This window comes from Stegodyphus dumicola, chromosome 6, assembly GCF_044657685.1.
Source record: "Stegodyphus dumicola isolate Sdum_Otavi_A_Nest chromosome 6, ASM4465768v1".
NCBI classification, from domain to species: domain Eukaryota; kingdom Metazoa; phylum Arthropoda; class Arachnida; order Araneae; family Eresidae; genus Stegodyphus; species Stegodyphus dumicola.
In genome coordinates this window covers 69,619,756-69,644,707 of record NC_140773.1, presented here as the reverse complement: position 1 = coordinate 69,644,707, position 24,952 = coordinate 69,619,756, and the positions used below count along the sequence as shown (strand labels likewise).

Here is a 24,952-nt window from a genome sequence, read left to right as displayed (position 1 = left end):
CCTCAGAACCAAATCCTAACATGAGAAGGAAAAAAAAAAGAGGTGCTGAAGTATTCAGGCACAATAACAGCAGTATGGAGGTAACCACTATACTAAATTGCTGAAATTCCTAGAAGGGATCATAATCTATATACACACTTGTGAAAATGTCTGAAGATATCGAAAAGCCTCTGGGTGCAAACTATGCACATACCTGAGCTGCCTTTGTTGACATAGAGCACTGCCTTATCAATGCATTTTTACAGCTTTCATTGGAAGGGGGGATCATCAGAAAATACCTGTTTTATTATTACTGAAGCACCAAAAAGATGCAATAAAGGAAGATTATGCTATGAGAAGAAAAGTTTATAAAGAAGATGTTGCTTCAAATATTACACTTTCTTCAGTTTGATGCAAAGAGCTCATGAAGGTAAAATTCTGTCAACTCCAACTACAAATGAATGACTGTACAGTTGTCGACTGCATTTACCCGCATCCTTATATATGAATTCTTACATTGTTTTATTAAATAAGATAACCGTTGCTTTTATGAAGTTCTCTATATATATCATTAGTGTTGACATTTTATCTCTGGCCAATATTTATGTTTCACGCCAAATATGGACCCATTAACTAAAAAGTACCGAAAACGGTATTATCAGCCAATTTATTTATTTTTTATACAGTAAATTAAACTGACGCTATGTACTGAATACTTAAAATCAGGATTAAAAAATTTCATATCAATGTTCACACCACAAATATTTCTCTCTTAGTTATAATGATTAGCATAGCATTTTAAAGCAATCATTTATTAAGTGCAGGGTGTCATCCAATAGCATATTATTTTAGACAAGAAATTACAACTTCTTGATCTGTATGATTTGTTATAAAATTATTCTATGCAATGTTTCCATATATGTCTTAAAACAAATTTAAAATATTAACTTTACCTTAAAAACTTTGCATTGGACATGCTAGGAAAATGTGAATAATTCGCAGCAGTATTAAAAATAATACGAAAATTATCAACAGAAAAGAAAACTTTTTTAACTTGTCTGATGAATAACAGCGCTAACATAGGGGGAATATTAATATCTAAAACTAGGAATTCGTTGTTGACAGGTTATCTTCACGAGAAAAAAGGGGGAAAAAATGGGAGGAGTTACAAGATTCTCTGGGTTGCATGAAAATCTACTAATAACTTTCTCGCCAAGTAATTGGCGTCATCGGCGCATTCTTATTTCTGGAACTGTGGTTGAAGAGTGGTCTGTTTCTAATCCGTAAGTATTCTACAATAAGTTTTTAATACCTTGTTTTCCAAATTTACACATTTTGCTTGATTAATTTGAATTTGTTTGTTTTTAGATGTGCGCAATGGCAAATTTCAAGTTATTCGTCAAATAACCAAGGTTTCTATTTCTCTGGTAAGTGTTTGCTTTATATCTTATATTTATTATTAAATATGAAAAGTAATTTTTGCATGCGTATATTTTTTCAAGCTCATTTTCTGTTTTATGTGCTGGTAGATTTCTGGCCGATTTCCGTGTTTTTAGATAAATGCGCCATTTTCATTTAAGTCGCGTAGAGATTACTGTTTCCATTTCTTTTTTAAGTAACCACGAGAATTCTAACACATGTAAAAGCTTTACTAGTAAACTTTTAATTGAGGATATTTCAAGTAAATGTGCCATTTTTGCTGAGTTTGTGTAGAAGTTGCTCTTCGTTATGCCTTTTTTGAGGCAATATGTTAATTAGTTGTATTAATTTAATGTGTTGTTTTGCAGATTAATGCAGTTTATTTGACAGATGTGTAATGCTGTTTGTTGAAAAATGCATTAGAACCAATGATGGTAAGATCTTGGCCTAGCAAATTGGTAAAATATTACCTGCTCTTAATTACTGAATCATATTGTAGGATAAAATCTGCTGTTTATGTATGAAAATTTGTACTTTTATCTCTGATTATGTAGTATATGCCCAGAATTTCATTATTAATGATCGATTCATTAAAATTACTATTTTTAATTGTCTACTTTGTTTTGTGTTGCTGCTGCTCATTCTGCATTTTTTTTTTTTTTTTTTTGGAGTAGATATAAAAATTCTTTTTTTTTCCCTCCATGTCTCTTTTTATTGTGCTGGTAAATTTCTGACTGAACTCATTTCAAGTTGAATGTGATATTTTCTTTAGCTCATGTAGAGATTCATCAAGTTTTTGCTGGTAAATTTTTGAGAAAATTTCAAGTAAATGTGCCGTTTTTACTTAGTTTGCGTAAAAATTGTTCTTTATGCCTCTTTTGAATAAATATGTCAATTCTTGTTTGTATTATTTAATATCTTGTTTTGCATATTAACACAGTTTATTTGACAGGTTGAGATGCGATTTGTTGAGAATATTCATTAAAACTAATGCGGGTAAGTTCTTGGCCTAACAGATTGGTAAAAGATTTTCTGATCTCAATTACTGAATTTTTTTTATATTGTAGGATAAAAGTCTGCTTTTTATGTGTGAAAATATTTATTTTATCTGATTATGTGCCAACTTTAATGATTCAAGAAAAATGCCATTTCTGTGTGTAGCTAGTTCGTTGTTGCTGTTCGTCATGCAGTTCTTTTGAATATGTATCAGTTTGAAAATTTATTCTTACATGTGTATTTTTCTCATCCATTTTTGCTGTGCACTTTTCCTGTGAATATTATTTTTATTTAGTCTATATAGAATTTGCTCTTTGTACCTTTTCTGAATAAGTATGATACTTAGTTCTTGTTTGTGTTATTTTAATGCCCAACAATTCACTTTAAGAACTACTCTTATATGCGCCCTCAGGTCGCCAAATTTCTCGCCAATAATATTTGGCGAGAAACTCCACGGTGCCATATTACTTTCTAAGTTTTTTGGTCTACATTTTGAACTTTAAGCCTAAAATGTTTCTAAAAACGAGGTTTGCGCACATGCAAAAACCACGTTTTGAACACACAATTTAAGCTAAAACTCCAACCAAAAAAAACAAAAAATTTAGATAGCAAAAACGTAGTTTCTAACCAAAAATATTTTACAAGAATCCTTGCACATAGTGATATGTTTTAACTTTGAAAAGAATCTCCAAATTGTACAATCTAGGCAGCGAAAGAATCTACGAACTACGCACACCTCGCTTTAATAAATTAACACAACAACAATAAATTTCAAAGAATACCATGTACACAGCATTCTGTTTCAAATTTAAGAAACATCTACGAATTGTGCAATCTAGGCACTATGCACTAATCAACGAAATAAACTAAAATAATTTTCAAACAATTAAAAAAAAACAACAATAATGACAGAAGTTCATACTAAAAAAACAATGAACATAAGATTAAAAATAAAATAAAATGCACTTACCATGAATGAATGCTTTTTTGAACAGCAGAAATACCATTTTCATGCCGCCACGTAATCATTATCGTATTTATATGACAACCAGACACACTATCCAGAAGATTCATACAAATAAAGGTTCAAAAACCTTTTCCTAAATCCTTGTAAGATTAAAAAAAGTTGCACAAGGCTCAATCCACTCTTTAATACATCAGCGTTTCCTTACTTCTATCATGCACAGCCACTAAAAATAATCTCCCAGACCCTCTTGCAACCACGTCTCGCATTGCAACATAGGCCGTTTTAAAACACGCACGACACGAACCAACGAGCAATTAAAACACTCCAGCAAAAGAGTATTCAACGTCAAAAGAGTTGCCATACAACACGCAATCGCTGTTCGCGCCTTATGTAAATTTTGATTTTGTTCCCTGCAAGAGGGCGCCTGCGAGCGCCGAACTACTTGTATATCTATTGTACGAACCTGTTCTTCACACAGTCTAATAAACGCAGTAACGAACGTTTGAGTCTACTTTCCATCCGCTAACATGGTCCGTCGTGAGCCAGCGCATTTCTTTGGATGATGTGTCAAGACAATTTTTAACGTTCTGGTATAGAAGGACATTTCATGCAGGAAAACGGATTTATATTTTGTCTGGATTGTGAAAACAGCGGCAGGAATATGGAGTCAATTTTAAAGCAAAAGTGTATCATTAAGGGTAAGTTGACTCGTTTAATTTCACAAATAAATAGTTTACAAAATCAAGAAAATTCTTTTTCTGCCATTGAAGTGTACGAAAATGATGTTAGTGCATTAAGTGTTGAAGTGAACTGTTTAAACGATAACATTCTTGGTACTTGTTCTGACGCAGAGTTTAGTAAATATGAAATAGAAATGAATGAATTATTTTCCAAATTAGATGTATTAAAAATTACTTTAAAGGAAGAATCAAGAAAACTTAGAAATTCAAGCAAAGATATAATAAATCCTAATGCAAACGGCTTGAAACTTCCTCGCGTGGAATTGCCAGTGTTTACTTCTAATTATGTTGACTGGATATCATTTAGGGATTTATTTCTTGCCAGTGTTGGAAATAATAGTACATTAAGTGACAGTCAAAAATTGCAATATCTTAAGCTTTCTGTGAAAGGTGAAGCTGCTGTTTTACTACAGTCAGTTCAAATTTCAAATGCGAATTATGAAAAGGCATGGGAAGCGCTTACTGAACGTTATGAAAACGAAATAGAAATAATAAACGCAGCATTAAATGAATTAACTTCACAGCCTGTTCTAAAACATGAATCAGCTTCAGGTTTGCGGAGATTAATTGATACAATAAAAATCCTTAAACAGCCGGTAGAGCATTGGGATACTATGATTATTTTTCTGTTAAAAGGGAAACTTGATCATGAAACACTAAAAGAGTGGACGATGGAGCATTCGAACAAGAAAATTTCTGCTTTTGCTGAATTCAAGCGTTTTGTTTTAAACAGAGCGAATGCTATTGCCTCTTTGGCGAGGTGCCAGAGGGAGAAGTCAATTTTGCCTTCTGAAATTAAAACTCGCGGTTCAGGTAGCAGATACGCTTTTTCGTCCCAACTTGTGGCTAATGTGTGCGTTCATTGTAAGAGTAATTCTCATTCTCAGTTATTTAAATGTGATAGTTTTTAGAACTCCCTATCAAAGAAAAATGGGATATTATTAAAAGGAATAAGTTGTGTGCTAATTGTTTGAAAGATAGTAAAACACATCCCATTTTTAAATGTCGTGCAGGAATGTGTAAATATTGTTCAAAGCCACATAATACAGTGTTATGTTCGAAAAATTTAAATGATGAAAAATGTCATATACCCATGGAACCCGGAACTTCTGCTATTAGTAGCAATAACGCCACGGTGCCTGTTGCGCAAGCAGTTTTATTGCCTACTGCGGTTGTTTATGTTAAAGATATTAATGGCGATTTACAAAAATGCAGGATGCTAATTGATTCAGGTAGCCAGGGCTCATTTATTCGAGAGCACTGTAAATTTACTGCAGCTAAAGCGCACTAGTGCAAACGTAAGTGTAAATGGCCTGAGCTCGCAAAAAATTGGAAAGGTTTCAGGTTCAGTTCAATTACAAGTAACATCTCCATTTTATAAAAACGCAAGCATTTCAGTTAATGCATTAATTATACCCAAGATCACGTGTGACCTTCCTCAATATCAAGTTGATAGATCTGTTTTCACATCTTTCAAACATTTGTGGTTGGCAGATACAAATTGTTTTCAGCCTGGCCCAATAGATATTCTTTTAGGCGCAGATGTATTTGGCGAGATAATGCTTCATGGACGTTTAACTGTTCCGGGTCATTCGTTAACAGCCTTGGAATCAATATTCGGCTGGGTCATTATCGGAAAGACTAAAAGTGTATCACAAACAATTGTATCTAATCATGCTAGTTGTACCGATGTTCAGCTCCAGCTTGAAAAATTTTGGAAATTGGAAGAAATTTCGGACATAAAGCATTACACAGAAGAGGAAATTGAATGTAAAAATCATTTCAAGCGGAATTTTTCTCGTGATTCAACAGGTAGATTTGTTGTTAAGTTTCCATTTCGTAGATCGGGAAATGAACTTGGGTCATCAAGGGATGTTGCTGTACATCGTTTACAAAGCATTGAACGTCAATTTATTAAGAATAAATCTCTTTCCAGTCAATATCACAAATTTATGGAGGACTATCAACAACTTGGTCATATGGAATTGATTCCAGAAAATGAAATTGATGTTCCAGCTAATTCTAGTTTTTACCTTCCGCACCATTCAGTTCCGGATAAAAATGGTGATAAATTTCGAGTCGTATTTGATGGTTCTGCAAAATCTTCTAGCGGTATTTCTCTTAATGAGAAATTGATGGTTGGTCCACAGTTGCAGACTGATCTGACAACATTAATTATTCGTTTCAGAATTCACAGAATAGCTATAACTGCAGATATAGAGAAAATGTACAGACAAATTATACTAAAAGATGCAGACTTTCAGAGAATAGTCTGGCACGATTCACTTTATAAACCAATTCAGGATTTTCGATTAACTAGGATTGCTTACGGTACTGCATCAGCTTCGTACCTTGCGGTAAGATGTTTACAGCAGTTAGCCATAGATGAAGCAACTAATTTTCCTTTGGCTTCCAAGACATGTCTTAGGGACTTCTACGTTGATGATTTGATGTCCGGAGCCAATTCAGTTACTGAAGCTATAGAATTACAAATGCAATTGAATCAGATGTTGTCACGTGCAGGATTTATTCTAAGAAAATGGGCTTCTAACAGCAAAGAAGTCTTGAATTCAATTAATCCAGATTTGTGCTTATCAAATGTTTCTTTGAACATAGACAATGATGATACTGTAAAAACGTTAGGTATCCTGTGGCATCCAGCTTCAGATATGTTTTTATTCAAAATCAATTCATCATATCCTGAAGTCTTAACCAAACGAACATTACTTTCAGTAATCGCAAAGACCTTTGACCCTCTTGGATGGTTGGCACCGATCACGGTTCGGTATAAATTGATTATGCAAAGATTGTGGAAACATCAGTTTCAGTGGGATGAAAAGGTTCCTCCAGATATTGAATGTGAGTGGAAACAACTTACAGAAGATTTGTTATTCATTAAAAGTATCAAAATTTCACGATTCTTGTTGGTTGAATCAGATAACCAGTTTCAACTGCACGGGTTTTGTGACGCCTCAGAGAAGGCCTACGCCGCTGCAATTTATTATCGTTCTGTGCTAGATGCTGGACAAATTAATGTTCAGTTAGTGATAGCCAAAACAAGAGTTGCACCACTAAAAACCATATCACTTCCCCGATTGGAACTTTGTGGAGCATTACTGTTGACTAAATTAATGGATTTCACCTGTAGGGCTTTAAATACTCCTATATCGCAAGTTTATTTTCATACTGATTCCACTATTGTATTAGCCTGGATAAGATCTCATACAAGCCGATGGAAGACCTTCGTCGCCAACAGAGTAGCAAAAATCCAGACTTTATCCTCTCCTGTCCAGTGGCATCATGTGAGTGGAAATGCTAATCCTGCTGATCTTGCAACGCGTGGTGTGTCATCATCTGCACTGGTTTCTTCATTGTGGTTACGTGGTCCAGATTTATTGTATAATTTATTTCCTTTTCAGCAAGCATTATCTGCACCACTACTGAATGATTCTGTGCCAGAGCAAAGATGTGCTTTTCAGTCAACAACTGCTGCCAGTCACTTGACAGACGCTCATGATTTATTTTATAAATATTCCTCTCTCACTAAACTTAAACGTGTTGTAGCATTATGTCTGAGGTTTGTAAATAACTGTAAAAATTCAGAAGATCAGGTAAGTGGATTTCTAAAAACAAGTGAATTAACTAAAGCTATGCATGTGTTAATTAAATTAATGCAATATGTTGAATTTAAGAGTGAAATTAACACTTTAGGCAGAAATCAATCATTATCTGGTACAAGCAAAATTTTATCTTTGAATCCATTTTTAGATAATTTAGGTATTCTCAGGGTGGGCGGTCGCTTGCGACATGCAAACCTTGCATATGGTTTTAGGCATCCAATTTTGCTTCCAAAGAAGCACATTTTAACTCATCTCATTGTTAGACATTACCATGAAAGACTTTTGCATGCAGGTCCACAACTTATGCAGTCTTGCATTCAAGAACAATATTGGATCATAAATGGTAGAGCTGTTATCAGAGATTTAGTTAGGAAATGTATAAAGTGTTGCAAAATTAGAGCATCTGTCACTAATCAATTGATGAGCGATTTGCCGTCTAGTCGCGTTTCGCCTGCTCCTGCGTTTTTGCGCTGTGGAGTGGATTACGCAGGTCCTTTTCAAATTAAAGCAAATAAGGGTCGAGGCTCTAGGTCATTCAAGGCACATATAGCTCTATTTGTTTGTTTTACGAAAAGAGCTATTCACCTAGAGTTAGTGACTGATCTTTCAGCAGATGCTTTTATTGCAGCTCTTACGAGGTTCATTTCCCGCAGAGGCAAAAGCAGTGATATATATAGTGATTGTGGTTCCAATTTTGTTGGAGCAAAACGCAAACTGATGAAATTTGAAAGGCTTCCTAGGTCTGCAACTTATAACCAAAATGTTAGCAGATATTTGGTTGATAATGGCATTAAATGGCATCTAAACGTTCCAGGTGCGCCACATATGGGTGGACTCTGGGAAGCTGGCATAAAATCAACAAAATACCATTTAAAACGAGTAGTTGGTGAGGCGAGATTGACATATGAAGAATTTGAAACATTTCTCACACAAATAGAAGCTTGTCTTAATTCGCGACCTTTAACAAGTTTGTCTAATGATCCAAATGACTTGTCAGCATTAACGCCTAGTCATTTTCTTATTGGTAGATCATTAACAAGCATTCCTGAACCAAATTACATTGAAGTTTCCCATCTCACTAGATGGCAACATATTCAAAAAAATGGTTCAACAATTTTGGAAACGTTGGCACAAAGAATATCTGTGTCGATTACAACAAAGACCAAAATGGCTTTTGCCAACTAAAAATCTTCAAGTTAATGATCTGTGTCTCATAAAGGAGGATAACTTACCTCCAACTAAATGGAAAATGGGTGGAATTACTCAGTTACATCCTGGTCTTGATAGTGTTGTTAGGGTTGTGACTATTAAGACTTCAGATGGCATGGTTAAAAGAAATATTACAAAATTGTGTCCATTACCAATTTGAGTTTTAATTCATGTATTATAAATTAAGTATTATATCATAATTTTAATATTGTATTGTGTTTTAAATTTACTGAATTTTAACCACTAAATGTTGAAATAGTATTTCAAGGTGGGCGGCATGTTCGCGCCTTATGTAAATTTTGATTTTGTTCCCTGCAAGAGGGCGCCTGCGAGCGCCGAACTACTTGTATATCTATTGTACGAACCTGTTCTTCACACAGTCTAATAAACGCAGTAACGAACGTTTGAGTCTACTTTCCATCCGCTAACAATCGCGCCAAAACCCAGCGCAGAACACATATCGCCACATTTGGTGATCTGAAGGCGCATACAAGAGTAGAGCCCTGTGCACTTTTCCTGTGAATATTATTTTTATTTAGTCTATATAGTGCTCTTTGTACCTTTTTTGAATAAGTATGATACTTAGTTCTTGTTTGTGTTATTTTAATGCCCAACAATTCACTTTCGAATGTTTGTTAATTATAGAAGCTAATTTTACTTTTTGATTGCAGTTTTTAACTCTGTACCTTTTATCCAGACATAAATAACATCTGCCTTTTCATTTCTAAACTTAAAATATCGCAGTCGGGAAAAGGTTTCAATTTGAAAGGTAGTGGCTTTTCTAATTGCAAGAATTTCTCTTCAGAATTATAGTTAGCATAAGCTGTGCATTCTCTACTGAGTATTTCATTTCTCGAAAAGTCTAGTAGACCTTTTAAATCTCAATTTTAATCTTTAATTTTTTGGCTATAATTAAGAACGAATTCATTTGGAAGCAATTTAAAAAATAAAGGCATTAAAATATATCTGTATAAATCAGTATATTTTTAATGTTGCCACGCAGCGTAAAAGCATCTCTACTTTCTCCCAGAAGTCTTGCTATTTTTCAGATTTCAAGGTTGACTTCTGTGCCTTGTTTTGCAGGTTAACATGCTTTATTTGATTGCATAGAAGTTAACTTTTCGTAAAAAGTCCTTAATTATAGTATCATTATTGGTAAATTCAAGGCTTAAACAGATTGGTAAAATGTTTGGCTTTAACTACTGAATTCTGCTAATTATATGTGATATGTCCATAATTTAAATTTTCTCCTAGTAAATCGATCAATTGGAACAAAATGTGAAATGAATTTATTTATGTCATTTGCTGTATTCATAAATTTCCAGCCCTGCATATCATTTAATAATTATTTGTTTTTAGGATAAAACAAAGTAGTAGCAGATGGTCCTACCAATTTGAATAAATATGGAATTTAGTTTTAATAGTTTTATTTATTTCATGTAATTTATGATATTAAAGTATAAAGGCTATGCTCGTGGATTTTCTAGTAAAGGCAAGTTTCCAATCAATAGCAGTTTTTATTTGAGTATGGTGGTTGAGCTATTTATCCAGCATTTTTTTAGTATGAAGACTAATCATACTAAAAAAATTTGAGCATTTCTTTCAAGTAAAAATCAGTGTGTTATAGCTGTGCCAGTATCATTCTGCATAATGACAAAAGTTCATTAAATATGTTAGTGACATTTAAGTGTTGGTGTTGATTATCATGCAATACTGAAACTAAATTCAGAATTTCATTATTGATATTTTTTTTTTTTTTTTAATTCTGGGTATGAATGTCTGAGCATGTGTGTAAATTTTAAATCATTCTGGATTTTCTTTCATTTCATTAATTCGTTAAACTTGCTGTTATCTGTGAAAATTTTTCCTATTGAACTTTACCTTTCGTTTTAGTGGCACAGGTGAAAATAGATTTTTAACCCCCCAAAAATGAAAATTTCCAAGTGTGGCTATAGAGAGTATGCTCAAGTTCATAAAATAACTTAGTTTTTCTTTATCATCACCTTTCTGTTGGAGAAGCTTTTCTGCAGCATACAGTGACCACCCCTTTTCTATTATAAGAATACAGTCAAAAGTCTTTAATCTGGACGTCCATAATCCGGAATGATCTATAATCTGGACCTCAAAGCTACAAACTTTCTGCGCATGCGCATATGCGTTTACGCATACGCATTTAATGTATAACGGACGGTATAAGCTAAGCTAAAGTTATCTAATTATCTATTTCAGTTAATGTTGCAGATTGCGTTGTTCCTTAATCTTCTAATTGGATCCGGCTTATTATTTTTTTTTTTTTTTGGACTGTTAGAGCAATTTTATAAAAGTAAGCTTGAACTTTAGATTATGTCAAAAAGAATTTCCGATTCTGGAGCTGCCAAAGGATCTACAAAGCGAAAGCATGTTTTGATGACTATCAAACAAAAAATGGAATTGCTGCAAAAAATGTATAAAGGCATATCCTTTGTTTCTCTAACCATTCCGAAATCTGTTTATCAATTTTACACCTCTCTGTGGGGGGGGGAGGAACATCTGTAATCCAAAATCGCCGAAGTCCCGACGAGTCCGGATTACGGACTTTGTACTGTATAACAGACTTACAAAGGGCCCCATATCTCAAATAGCTTAGGACCTTATTAAGTCTAAATATGGTTCTGCATACTGTTAAGCACGAAGTTGGAAGCAAAATGGTTTGTATATTTCTTGCTGCTTCTGGAATGGGAAATTTACCTTTGTAGGTTTTTTTTTTTTTTTTTTTTATAATTTTAAACAGCTTTCCTGTATTTTCTTGTTTCCCACCTACAACTCCCTACCAAAATGAATTTTTAAAATCCCGTTTTATATAAACGAGGTGGAAGTCTCAGGGAAAAATAATGACCACGTCAATTTTTTTTCTTCAAGTGTAGTAATTTTAGAAATTTATCTGAATGTCTCCTGTGGACTTTCATTTAATAGATAACTAAAGCCAGTATGGAAATTAGGACATTTTGATATTGAAGAATAATTCATTGCTGCCTACTCTCCTTTTTTTAATTTTTAGTCTTAACAAAGGAAAATGTTTCTCAGAAATAAATGGAATGTATTTAATTAATTTTTTTGAATTGTACTTTTTTTCTTGTTACATTTTATTGATGTTATTAAATTTCATTTATTCAGAGTTGTCTTAATCTGTAGTCATTTCTAAATTTTTATATGAAGATTTAAAAAATGGAATTAGCCAAAGAATATAAGAATTAAATGTTAATATATTTTACAACAGAATTGAATTTCAAATAGTTCAATAATCTAGTCCATATAAATTTGAACTGAATTTTAGTTTGATTTTTCTATTAATTCATTGCATTTATTTAGGCGCCTAGAATGTAAACATGGTAAATAAAATGGCAAGTATCCATTCCTCAGTATATTTTGGTGGGAAAAAACGTTTGAAATTTATGTTCAGTGTGTAGTAATATTATTCAGTTAACTTCATATTCGTTTAGGAATTTCACACGGTGGGTGATCTTTTGTGCAAGATACTGAGAAAATTTTGATATTCTTTATGCTAAGAATAGTTTCAAGAATTAATAAATTTCAGTTTTTTATATGATAGACTGATTTTTCAAAGTAATATACACCAAGGTCACCTTGGATGATCAAGAGCTTGTATCATACGTGCATATTAACTGTTATGGGATAGCTATGGACTTCAGTCCTTCAAATTGTTTTAATAATATTCACACTATTCAAAGAACTACAAAAGGATGGATTGTAGTGAATAAAACATTTTTGCTTCTGATAGAAGTGTACAACTGACTGAAAAATGTAACAGCCATCGTTAAAATTCAACATCATTTGAGAGATCTGTCTTAAGTATAGTACATACTTTTAAAATATGAATTTTTGGAATAATGTAACATATTAAAAGAAGATAAATTATGTATTGAAGTAAATTATGCATTCAGTATTCCAATAAATTTTCCATTTTATACATTCTTAATATAAGAATTATCAGTAATTTTAAAATCATTAGTGTAGGTGTTTTAGGAAAACTGGTTTTAAATTCAGGCTTAGATACTAAGAGTTCTGTTTTATGAAGCATAAGTATCTAACATTTGTTTTGCAATTAAGTTGAGCTCAAATCATTAAATGTGAATGACAATATAGAAAAGAGAATCAGTTATTTTAATGACTGTGATGATGATAGGTTATCTCTTATCACAATAAAATACTTGGTATTTTATTTCAAGGAAAAAAAACCAGCTGGGATGTTCTGTGGAGCAAGGTTTTTAAATTTTTAAATCCTGTTCCTAGAGCAGACTTGCTAGTTCTTGGTTGTAGGTAAAGTTCAAATGGTATTTTAAGAACCTGAGGCTTAAAAAAGGGGGGGAATAAATAAAGGTTTATTTTTTATAGAAAAATTCATTTATATTTCAGTAGTAGTTGTTATATTTTGTGGCTATTCAATTTCTTCACTAAAACATTCTGCAGTACTTACATATTATCTCATCGACTGTGAAAGTTAGGGAGATGCTACCAAATTTCTGTTAGTTGTTCCTGTGGAACTCTGAAAACCTGACACATCTTTAACAAAAAATCAGTGTTCAACCTGCTTTGTAAAAAAGCTTTCATCAATTTCTATTAGTTTGTTTTGCCTTTCTGATTTTACTTGAAGCTCTGTTTAGAATGCTATGAGTGCAGACTTTCTGCAGGTAGTTTACTGTTTTGTTGAACATATTGTATAGATTAATCTACACTTTTTTATGTCAGATTTCATAACTTTGAAAGCAATCTGCTGCTTGCTGTTCTGTAGAAGTGTTTCCTAATTTAAATTTTATTAGCTTAAAATCTTACTGCATACTGTCAGGGTCGGATTTATGTATAAGCTACATGAGCTATAGCTGAGGGCCCCCACTTTCTTGGGAGGGGCAAAAATTAAGATACAGTATAAATAATATTAAAATATATTACAGTACAAAGTCCGTAATCCGGACCTCAAAGCCACAAACTTACGCATGCGCTTAAAGCCAGTAAAGCGTTTACCCATGCGCAACTTCCGATAGCGAAGAAAGTAACAGAGAACATTATTGAAAATGAAAAAATTTCGATTGACAAGTTAGTCGGTATTCTCGACACAGCAATTACAGGACTTGAACAGTGGAACTTTGTAACTGAACAAGAAATTATGTCTGTTTATAGAATTAAAGATAAAGTATTAGCACAAAAAACGAAGCAACTTGAACAACTTACATTTAAAGAAATGTTTACTAAAGTAAACAAATAAATATTACGTTTTTTTTTTTTTTTTTTTTTTTTTTTTTTGTAAATTTTGATACGGATTAGATCATAATTGCTCTTTATTCCATAAATTACGGTTTCATATTTTTGATTGTATAATTTCTGCATGCCATCATACCGGATTTAAATTGATGATCTATAATCCGGAATCGCCAAAGTCCCGACGAGTCCGGATTACGGACTTTGTACTGTATAACAGACTTATAAAGGGCCCCATATCTCAAATAGCTTAGGGCCTTATTAAGTCTAAATATGGTTCTGCATACTGTTAAGCACGAAGTTGGAAGCAAAATGGTTTGTATATTTCTTGCTGCTCCTGGAATGGGACATTTACCTTTGTATGTTTTTTTTTTTTTTTTTTTTTTTTTTTTTTTTTTTTTTTTTTTTTTTTAAATTTTAAACAGCTTTCCTGTATTTTCTTGTTTCCCACCTACAACTCCCTACCAAAATGAATTTTCAAAATCCCGTTTTATATAAATGAGGTGGAACCAGTATTTAATAAGAAGTCTCAGGGAAAAATAATGACCACGTCAATTTTAGTCAACAAGTTACTTCCGTGGAAGAGCTTAGTAATGCATATCTTCCTTTCTGGCCATGTCATTGCTTTAAGCTAAATCTTACTACGTTCAGCCGTATTGTTACATGCCTGTTAGTATTCGCCAGTGAGGTTTAATTAAGGGCCAACTCTGTTAGTTATTTCTGTACAGCTTTTTCTAGTTTTTAGTTAGTTAGCATTAGTTTCCTATTTTCTATCTTAAGTTAAAGCCCTAGTGGAGACTTCATGTAAGCCCAGGATTGGCCAACTGTAAATGGTCTCAAGTTAAATAAAAGGATATTTAAACCCTACTTTGGACTTGTCGTTCTAGACTTTTAGAAGTCAATGAATAGTCGCCACACAATTCTCAAGTATTCTAGATACCAAAGGCAGCCAATTTTACTAGAATCTTGTATCATTTATAGTGGAAAATTATATAGATCAGTATATAACTAATATGAAAATTTGAAAGCATCTGCAAGAAAATTGGAATGCAAAATACATTCATGTTTCATCAGGATAATGATTCTAAACATGCAGCCCTAAATGTTCACATGTGGTTTTCATACAACTGTCTGGAAGTTATCACAACTTCTTCCTTCATTTAGTCTTCAGACGTAAATCAAATTGAACATGTATTGAGTGAGTTAGAGAAAAGAATAAGTAAATGTAACATTTCTTCAAAAGTTCTATTTAAAGCTATTCTTGTGAAGGAATGGAACGACAGTTACTCAAAAAATATAGATAAATGCTTGTGAAAAGTGTAACTTTAGCTAAAAGATATTTAACCATTATGAGTATTGAATGTCCCGTTATTTTATTTATTTATTTTTTACTGACTTCGAATACTTATATGAGTTCATTTTCAAAACATTTTGAATATCTTTTTTTAACAAAAAACGCTTAGACTTTTTTTTTTTTTTTTTTTTTTTTCAAAATAATGAACAAATAGTACATGTGAAAGAAAAGTCATTTTACTGATTATTATTAACTGATATTTGGAAATAAAATCAAAGAATGCAAGTGTTACAATATTAATTTCATAGGTTTTATAATTTCATGAGTTAAAACTGATATTTTAAATTTAAAAATACAAAAACATGAATATTTGTCTTATCCAAAACATGTTTGTAAGTGCAAGTATATATGTCTAAATGGCTGGCAGTTACATAAGGCATAAGAACTTTTAAAGACATACGATATGTTAGACTTCATATCTTAAAATAATTTACATTAATGTCATAGTAGAAAGACAATTTGACTGCACTATATGTGATTTCTTTAGGGTAATTAAAGAAAATTACACCACATGTGCTCTTTCTCACCTTTCCATCTTATTTTGCAAATAAATTGAGCAGAACGTAATTTTTTTGGCCATATGATACCTTCGGTATGACATACCAGGCTCTATCTAGTAATGCTGAAGTGCACTTGTAGTAGTTCATTCAGGAGAAGGAAAATCTCGTAGAAGATTGAAGGGGAAAACGTGATCGCAATCAGGCATACTGGTGGTCCTGGTACATACGACGAGACAACAAGTTGATTTTTATGTTATAATGTAACCTGCTTGTAAACAAGATTTTTCTGGAGCACAAAATAAATATAACAGCACAGAAGGGCTATTAAGTCCCAGAAATATGTTGATAAGTATGTTTTTCATTCAATCTTAGCCATTTGGTTAGGTGAACGGATCAACAGATTATCATGGAGAGAAAGGAGGCTTTCAGAAGAACCGAGCAATGGTGTTTAAATCATACTACAGAATTACATCCATCTAATCTTATGCTTATTATGCAAAAACTAGAGGAAGAATATTACTCACTTAGAGATGTTCCCAATCAGTCCGAGGAATAATTAGCTTATCTTAATGATCTCAAAAATCAAATCGCAGCACTAAGCCAGTACGTTATTGAACTCAAACTGAGGATGAACCCACTAATTACTCCCAGCTACTATGGGAACTAATAAATCTACCGAATCTACTAACGCTAAAATTAAGCGTAAGAAAAACAACGGATAAAGAAGGTTTTACTACACCTCGCATAACACATAAACGCGCTCTTTCAAACGCAGAGGGTAATGAGCCAGCACAGGAATTAAATCTCGAAGACAATATGGATTCTACTAACGAGCAGGGTGATTTTATAGCCCCAACAAAAACGGCAGGGCATATCCCCCTCCCACTGTCCTAGCCGACATTGCAGGCGACTGGGACAAATTAAAAGATGCTATTGAAGAAAGTTACAAATCAAAAAATTCCGCGGAAATTTATCCGGTGGAACTCTTACCATCAGAGTTTACGACTCTGAACATTACAGAATGCTCACTGATTTTTTAGATAAACTTGAACTCCCCTACCATACTTTTAAAATGAACATCGAGAAACCCGTTAAAGCTATAATCGAGAAACTGCCAAAGACTGCTAATATTGAACGTATCAAATCTGAAATAAAAGAAATGGAAATACCCATCCAAAAAAAACCGTCAAATCACTCATGTTATTGAGGGGAAAATTATCCATTTACCTGTATACTTAGCTGAATGCACCAGCAATAAAGAAGGTAAAGCTATATATGACATAAAGAAATTAAGAGGACTCGACGTGTTCGTGGAAACCTTACAAATCTCTCCCTGGCCCCATACAATGCCATAAATGCCAGCGGTACGGGCATACACAGGATCGCCGCAAATACAAAGCATGCTGTTTAAAATGTGCAAAACCTCACGAGACCTATACTTGCTTCCAAACAAAATATGATAAAGATAAACCTCCAGTCTGTGCCCTCTGCGGAGCAGATCACATTTCTTCTTTTAAAGGTCGCCCATTTAATATACAGAAACAGATTGAAGAAATTAAAGCCAAAATAGAAGCGACAAAGAATCAATTCCATTACTACAAAAATGAATTCCCGGCACTCAATCCGAAGGAGATTCCTAAACGTAGTCCTGCCTGGCAACAGCCATCCAGAGATGAAAACCAACCGAAAGGATAAAAAACTAGCCAATTAGGATTTTATGAGAGGTTAAAGTTACAAATTAAAGATTTCTTCTAAAAATTTAAAAATGCTAAAGGAATATTTGAAAAATTAGAGGTCGGCATGGCTGTTTTTGATTATCTGTCAAATATTGATTATGAATTTTAAGCCGATTCATAATATTCCTAATCTTATTTCAGCTACCAAAAGCTTTATAAAAATTAATTTCTTCAATGCTAACGGTATCCGTAAGTAACAACCTCAGCTCATCTCTTACCCAAAAATAACTTTTACCGGTCCTTAGGGAATGGATAAACATGTAGTGGTAAAGGCCTTCGGGTTGAATACCACCTAACGAATGATGATCTCCGATCTCCGACCTCCAAAAACATGACATTGATGTCATGTTAGTCAATGAAACACATCTTCGAGCTTGTGACAGATTCAGAATTCATGGCTATCAGAGAGGATAAACCCCCAAACGGAGGAGGCGAAAATGCTATCATAATTAAAAGCCATAATAAAGCCACTAAATTATCATAAAACGTAAAGCCAAGGCTTTGATAATATCTCAAATGAAGGGCTACAAGCACTGCCTCACAGATGTAGTACTTATCACCAATATTTTCAACGCATGCATTCGTCACTGCTATTTTCCCTCTCAGAGGAAGCATTCAATAATTATTAACATCTTAAAACCTGGAAAAGACCTTAAATATGCCAAAAATTATAGACCCATCAGCCTGTTACCGGCTTTCTGCAAAGTTTTTGAACGTGTCATCAGTACAAAACTTACCAAATTGGCATTGATAGGAACCAATTTGGTTTCCGAAAGGGACACTACTACTCATCAGATACTCCACCTAGTAGGATTTATCGCCCACGAATTTAGACAAAATTAATGGAGTAGCAGCATGCATTCTCGATTTTGAGAAGACATTTGACCGAGTCTGGCATGCTTGGCTTACTCCACAAATTGTCAAATTTCCTTCTGCCTAATAGCTTCATTAAACTTACCTACTCTTACCTCTACTGTCGCATGTTTAAAGTAAAGATGTGAAGAAATTCTCTCATCAAGAAAGAGATTTTCCAAGGCGTCCCTCAAGGGTCTGTTTTAGGACCGAAATATTTTAATATTTTTATAAATGACATGCCTGTCCCATTACACTCAAGTATTTATAAATATGCAGACAATACAGTTATCTTAACCAGCTCTAGAAATCCACAAAATGGTCTTGACAAACTCCAAATGCAAGCTAATCTAATCAACAAATACTGTGAAATTTGGAAAATTAAAATTAACGCAGATAAATGTTGTTTTATATCGCAGATACAGAAAAAATTTTCCAGTTAATTCCAATATTAAAATAGATAATTCACCTGTTCCAGTAGCAAGCTCATATAAATACCTAGGAGTGTACGTCGACAAAGCTATAAATTTCAAGGACCATATCCAGTATACCATCAATAAAGCTAATGCAGCATTTATGTCTCTTTACTCCCTGCTAATCTAAATTAAATCTGAATACTAAGAGAAATCTTTATATTACCCTCATCAGACCAATTCTACTCTATCCGGCAGTTCCTGTATGGGTTCAGTTTATCCGGCAGTTCCTGCAACTGAACGCTAGAAAAGAAACGTCTTACCTAATAAGATTCTCCATAGCATAACAAATGCACCTTGGTTTGTGCGGAACGCGCAAATCCATATAAGGATTTAAAGATTCTCCCGATTCATGATCAAATACTAACTACAGCACATAACTTCTTTGAAAAACTGAAAAACTCATACTTCTTTGAAACTGAAAACTTCACTGAAAACTTCTTTGAAAATACCTAGCCATTAAAGAAACCACAGATAAAAGACCGCGAACTATACATCATAATGCATTATGGTGGTAGTGTACAGTGTATATCTTTTATTTCTACTTATTTTACGTATCTTATTACTCTTCATTACTCAAGATCAGTTTACGTTATGGACTATGCTCTGACAAAGCTTATGGACTTTGATTGCAACTTGCATTTCTTACTTATTATTTTCATTTAACCAAGAATTTATTTAGTGTAGTGTTTTAAAGCAAAGACTTTGCTTTCAGTGAAAATTTTAGTTCACGGTCTTATGACTCCTTCACTCGCTATTGGCCACCTCGCATCACGTGGTGTTTACTGTGCAACTTTAAAGAAATTAATTTTCTAGCATGATGATTTAATTTTAGTGTACCCAAATTGTGTTTCTGAAGAATAAGGACATTATTAAATCTTCAAATTCACCTTTTTTTTAACTCTACAGACTTATTTGGGCTACAATGAACCTCTGGTTGAGGCGATACCCCCATTTTAATGGATAATAAAGAGCGAAATAATGAAATATATCATTATTTAGCTCTTGGGGATTCGCATGCCATGGCTGTATTATAAATATAACAAACTTGCTAATACTTCACGGACATAATTGATGTTTTCTAAAATCAAAGTTTTTTAGGTTACTTAAGAATCTTTATTTAACATGTTAAGAATCTTTATTTAACACGTGGGTGTGTAATCTTTATTTAACACAGTGCCACATTAAAATCTGGTAAAATAGTCTGTCGGATCATTTTTTTAATTCTAGTGGTTTCCTGTCTCTTTTATCCTAAAAATCAGTTCCGTACCTAATCTGAATATATTTTTATGAATATTTAATAAATAGGTAAACAAATAACAGGTTTAAAACAATAAATTTATTACACTTCAGTTCATTGTAAATTAACACAAAAGTTCTGTGGCTCAATAGGAAAAATTGGTAAAATTAGACAAATACTATATTACAATACAAATAATAAAACATAATACATAACCAAAACTAAATAACTTAGTGAATGTGTAAACATCTTAAAAAATATCGCTAGTCTTATATTCTTTCAATAAACAACACCATCCCATTTAATTATAACTTTGTTGTTTTACTTCATAAATACTGATTACTTATTGCAGCAAAATCTATATTAAAATCAGATAATAATCTATGAAAAAAAGCTTCCAAAAGCCGAAACCAAGAATATTGCTAGTCTTGTATTCTTTCAATAAACAACACAATCCCATTTAATTATAATTTCGTTGTTTTACTTCATAAATACTGATTACTTATTGCAGCAAAATCTATATTAAAATCAGATAATAATCTATAAAAAAAAGCTTCCAGAAGCCGAAACCAAGAATACGAACAACTTTCTGAATGTAGAAATAATTTTAACCATATAAATTGATCCATTTGTGAAGCACCGATGACTCACACAGCTTCAAACAATACAAAATTTGAGTCACATTCAATGAGCATGGCTCCGAAAAGTAAGGCCGCTATGAATCATCGATGATGTACATGGCAGTCAATGTGTTAAAGTGCATGTACAAACTCAATTACTAAAATAAAATAACTTTTTAGCTAATCATGCATAGTTTAATATCTGTACAGCTTAGAAAGAACTGTGTAAACTGTTTCATTTGACTTATGAATAATTTAATGGGCAGTTTTTTTATTACACACATCGGTGCTACATAAACTGCCATAAAAAATCAGCAAGAATAAGTTAATGTTTGGTCTTCATGACAGCTGGACGTGCTAGTCATGAGAACAGGCAAAGGCCAAATGCGATAATTCTTTATATCATGACCTGCATTCTCAAATATAATTTTTTAAAACTGTTTCCGATAATTCGAATAATGTTATATACCAAGTTCGCAATGCCAAAAATGAAAAAAGTGGCAAGCATATTAAAAAAATGTATTTAAATTATAGCGATTTAAAAATCTTGTTAACTGATAAATGTACGAATTATTTAAAATTTATTAAAAGTATTGTCAGTCTGTTATTGAACAGTTACATTATTTATTATATTTGTGAGACGAAAATGCATAGTTTCTAGAGATTCTTAGATTCAATAACGGTAACTGTTAAAAGTTAGCTTTAAAAAAAATGTGGATATTGTCTTTAAATATGATTAAAAAAATGGCATAACATTTGCATCATATTCAAATATCACACGAAATAATTTTTAAAAAGTTTCCCTTTATTTAATAAACAGGGCATAACATGAAATCATTCACAAATATTTAAACGTGATGAAATCGTTCATCACCTTATTTGTGACGGAATAAAACAAAATGCAGTAAACTCTCTAGTTGCGTACATCTCTGAAAAGAACAAAATATTTCTAAGATTAATATCGGTACTGAAAATCACTTTTGCACAAGATCGAAATCATATGGAACCTTGAGAAGTAGAGAGGATCACCTCAAAAACAGGTAAGATCCTGAATACTGTTAATTTTTAAAAAAGTTGAAATAATTTAATTTTTTAGAACTATCCAGAAACTGAAAGCGAAACTAACGATATATTATTTCAGTTAGGTGTTGCGTTGTTTAGAATAAAGACATAAATACTGGAGAATTTCATTAATGTTTCTTAAACTTTCTATTTACACAGGAGTTCATCTGTCAAATTTATTGTAAATCACTTAAAATCGCTGAATATGAATTATTTTAAAATTGCACTATGAATATACATTTATAACAGAGAAAGGAATGTGACATTCCAAGTCATTTTATGTCTCATGATTATCAATAAAGCTCTAAACAAACATCGGTAAAATAAATTAACATCTCTCTAAGATCTAATATGAGGTATGGTCTTTTCCACAGCCAGACAGGTTGTGTAGCGTGACGGCATACTAGACAGGATGCAGATGAAGAGCCCCTATGGCAGTCGGTCTCATTCCTGCAACAAGACAGTTTGCAACTCCAGGATGGTTCTTGGAGGGGGGGAAATTGCCCTCTTAAGAGCGTCCCAGACATGCTTTATAGGGATATATTATTTCAATTAGATGTTGCGTTGTTTAGCCAGGTGGCGAATATCCTCACTTTCCAGGTTACTGTTGACCAGCTGAACCCTATGTGGACGAGCCTTGTCATCCATTAACAGGAACACAGGACCAACTGCGCTCCTGAAACATACGATCTAAGATTGCCTCTCTATACCTCATAGAAATCAGAAAGCCTTTGTCAAACACATGAAGGGGGTGCGGGGTCGTTCAGCATAATACCTACCCAACTATTACACCTCCACCACCGTAATGATCCTTTCCTATGATGAGGGAGGGATGGTATCGTGTTCCAGGCTCTTTCCAGATGCAGACACAATAAGAATCAATAACCAGGCATATCTCGGCTCGTGTAAAAAGCATGCACTGAAGTCTGTGTATTGAAGTGAGCGGAACGCAAATAGCAGGTCTTTTGGCATACAGCCCTATCTCATGAAGCCTTCAGACAACTGTAAACCGTGAAACTCGGATTTCAGCGGCAGCATACAGCTCAGGTGAGAGTTGTGAATCTGTAGCAGTTCTGTGTCGCAGCGCTGAAAGAGGCAAATAGTGAGCTTCAATCGTCGTTGTGGATTTTGGTCGGCTTTGGACCTTGGTTGTGGATTTGGTCGGCTTTGGACCTTGGTTGTGGATTTGGTCGGCTTTGGACTTTGGTTGTGTGTACTTGATCGAACTTTTCAAAGTCCTGAAACTGTTTCCATAAATTACTGACGACACTGGGTGTCACATTGAGCTCTTTAACTACCTGCGCTTCTTTAAACTTTGAAACAGGCATGTAACTAACTGGTTTTTACACGAATCTGGGAGACCTCTTCTAGGCCATTGGCTTTATACATGCACACCGTAATCGGCGAAACTCTATAGCAAATTACTGTGGCTACCATTGCATTTAACTCTTTGATTCCATCGCAGAAGTGGACGCTAGTCCGAACTGGTGATAAAAAATTTTCCAACATGCAGATAGGTGATTTACTGTAATGTGGTGCCAACTAGTGGTTATAGAACACATGAAATGGAGGGATGAAAAAATCCTCGAAGTCTCTGATATACACAGCAAAGGGGCAATGCAATAAGAATACAAATGAAGTGTAATACAATTTAGATATTAAAAAAGGAGGTATCAAACATACACAAATATATACAGGTGCAATCACAATGCAGATTAATATCCAGTATTGTAATGAATTGTTGAAAACCCCTCGTGCGCTGACATTCTTTTCACGATCATAGCTCCGCAGATACGCACATGTACGATTACGTATTCGACTCTGAATATTTGCATAATTCTTTGGCGGCATAATTAGTACCTTAGATTCACAACTTTTCTTAAAAATAAACATAATTTGCAAATTCTCTTAATTTTGCCCCCGAGTGACTTAATGAAAAGTTCACTGAATTAAATTCAGTAATTTTTTTAATTCCCTGTGCTCTAGTCATTAAGTTTGTCAATTAAGGATGCAAAAATATCATTTCAAACAATTAATAGTAATCAAAGTGTGACATAATTCATGAAATTGTTCATTAAATCAGGATATTGTCAAGTCGAGGTTATTTTTACTTAATCATATTTTAGGAAAATGCTAAAACTTTAGTGTATGTTTCCAAACTGCCCAGGTCTTTTATGCATGCAAATAAAAATATTGTTTTTCTTTTTTTATTTTAATATAAGATAAATTTTCCAATTTCATACACTTCAGATCAAATTAATAAAATAAAATGAAATTAAAGTTGAAAACAGCATTCAAAGTCTGGAGCTTAATAAAATGACAATTCTCTTTCAGTATTGTCAGTGTATGGTGTCTAAAACTCAGGACTAGTCACCTGGTGAAGTACAGGTGACATAATTTTTAGAATTCAGGAAGTTACTTGATGGCAAAATCTTGAAGATATATAGATTACATTGGGAAGCCAGTCAGAACGTTCTCTTCCTTTTTCAAACCTCTTGCTACTGAACAAGGACCAAAATTCTTATGCATATATGACATGTTCTTGTATTGCCTTCTTTTTAAAAAATTTTAAAAAATTTAAAATTAAATTAAAAAAAAAATTGCAGTTATATTCCTTTGAAGACTTCTATCTCTTAATTATTATAAAAATCAAAATGAAATACAGATATAAAAAAGGATACTCATTATTTTTGAAGTTTTAATGTGAAAGATAAATTAAATATTACACTACACTGAATTGTAACTTCTGAAAACTGGCAATTACAGTCAAAAGTTGTTAATTCGGACACCCATAATCTGGACCTCAAAACTAAAAACTTTCTGCGCATGCGTCGCGTTCACGCATGCGCATAGGCATTTACGCGTGCGCATAAGACCTTTAGGGCTGCGAATATACATGTGCGCATGCGCATAATACGTTTACGCATGCGCG

At 33.3% G+C, this 24,952-nt stretch overlaps 2 protein-coding genes across 2 annotated transcripts in view; one reads left to right on the top strand and one right to left on the bottom strand.

The window, feature by feature from the left end:
- The window catches only part of Naxe (NAD(P)HX epimerase), a 105,290-nt gene extending 104,174 nt beyond the window's left edge, over positions 1 to 1,116 (bottom strand). Inside the window, exon 1 of the mRNA XM_085818491.1 lies at positions 933 to 1,116. Coding sequence (XP_085674617.1) covers positions 933 to 1,060 — 128 coding nt within the window. The 5' untranslated portion in view covers positions 1,061 to 1,116. The remainder of the gene's footprint in view (positions 1 to 932) is intronic.
- Positions 1,117 to 1,347: 231 nt separating this feature from the next.
- On the top strand, positions 1,348 to 13,230 carry LOC118195032 (uncharacterized). Its single transcript, XM_085818490.1, has 2 exons — positions 1,348 to 1,406; positions 1,767 to 13,230. The coding sequence occupies exon 2, from the start codon at positions 5,661 to 5,663 to the stop codon at positions 8,904 to 8,906; it is 3,246 nt and encodes a 1,081-aa protein (XP_085674616.1). The 5' UTR covers positions 1,348 to 1,406; positions 1,767 to 5,660; the 3' UTR covers positions 8,907 to 13,230.
- Positions 13,231 to 24,952: the final 11,722 nt, after the last annotated feature.

Coding starts and splice junctions, on each gene's coding strand:
- LOC118195032 (XM_085818490.1), top strand. CDS start 5,661: ATGCTTCATGGACGTTTAACTGTTCCGGGTCATTCGTTAACAGCCTTG.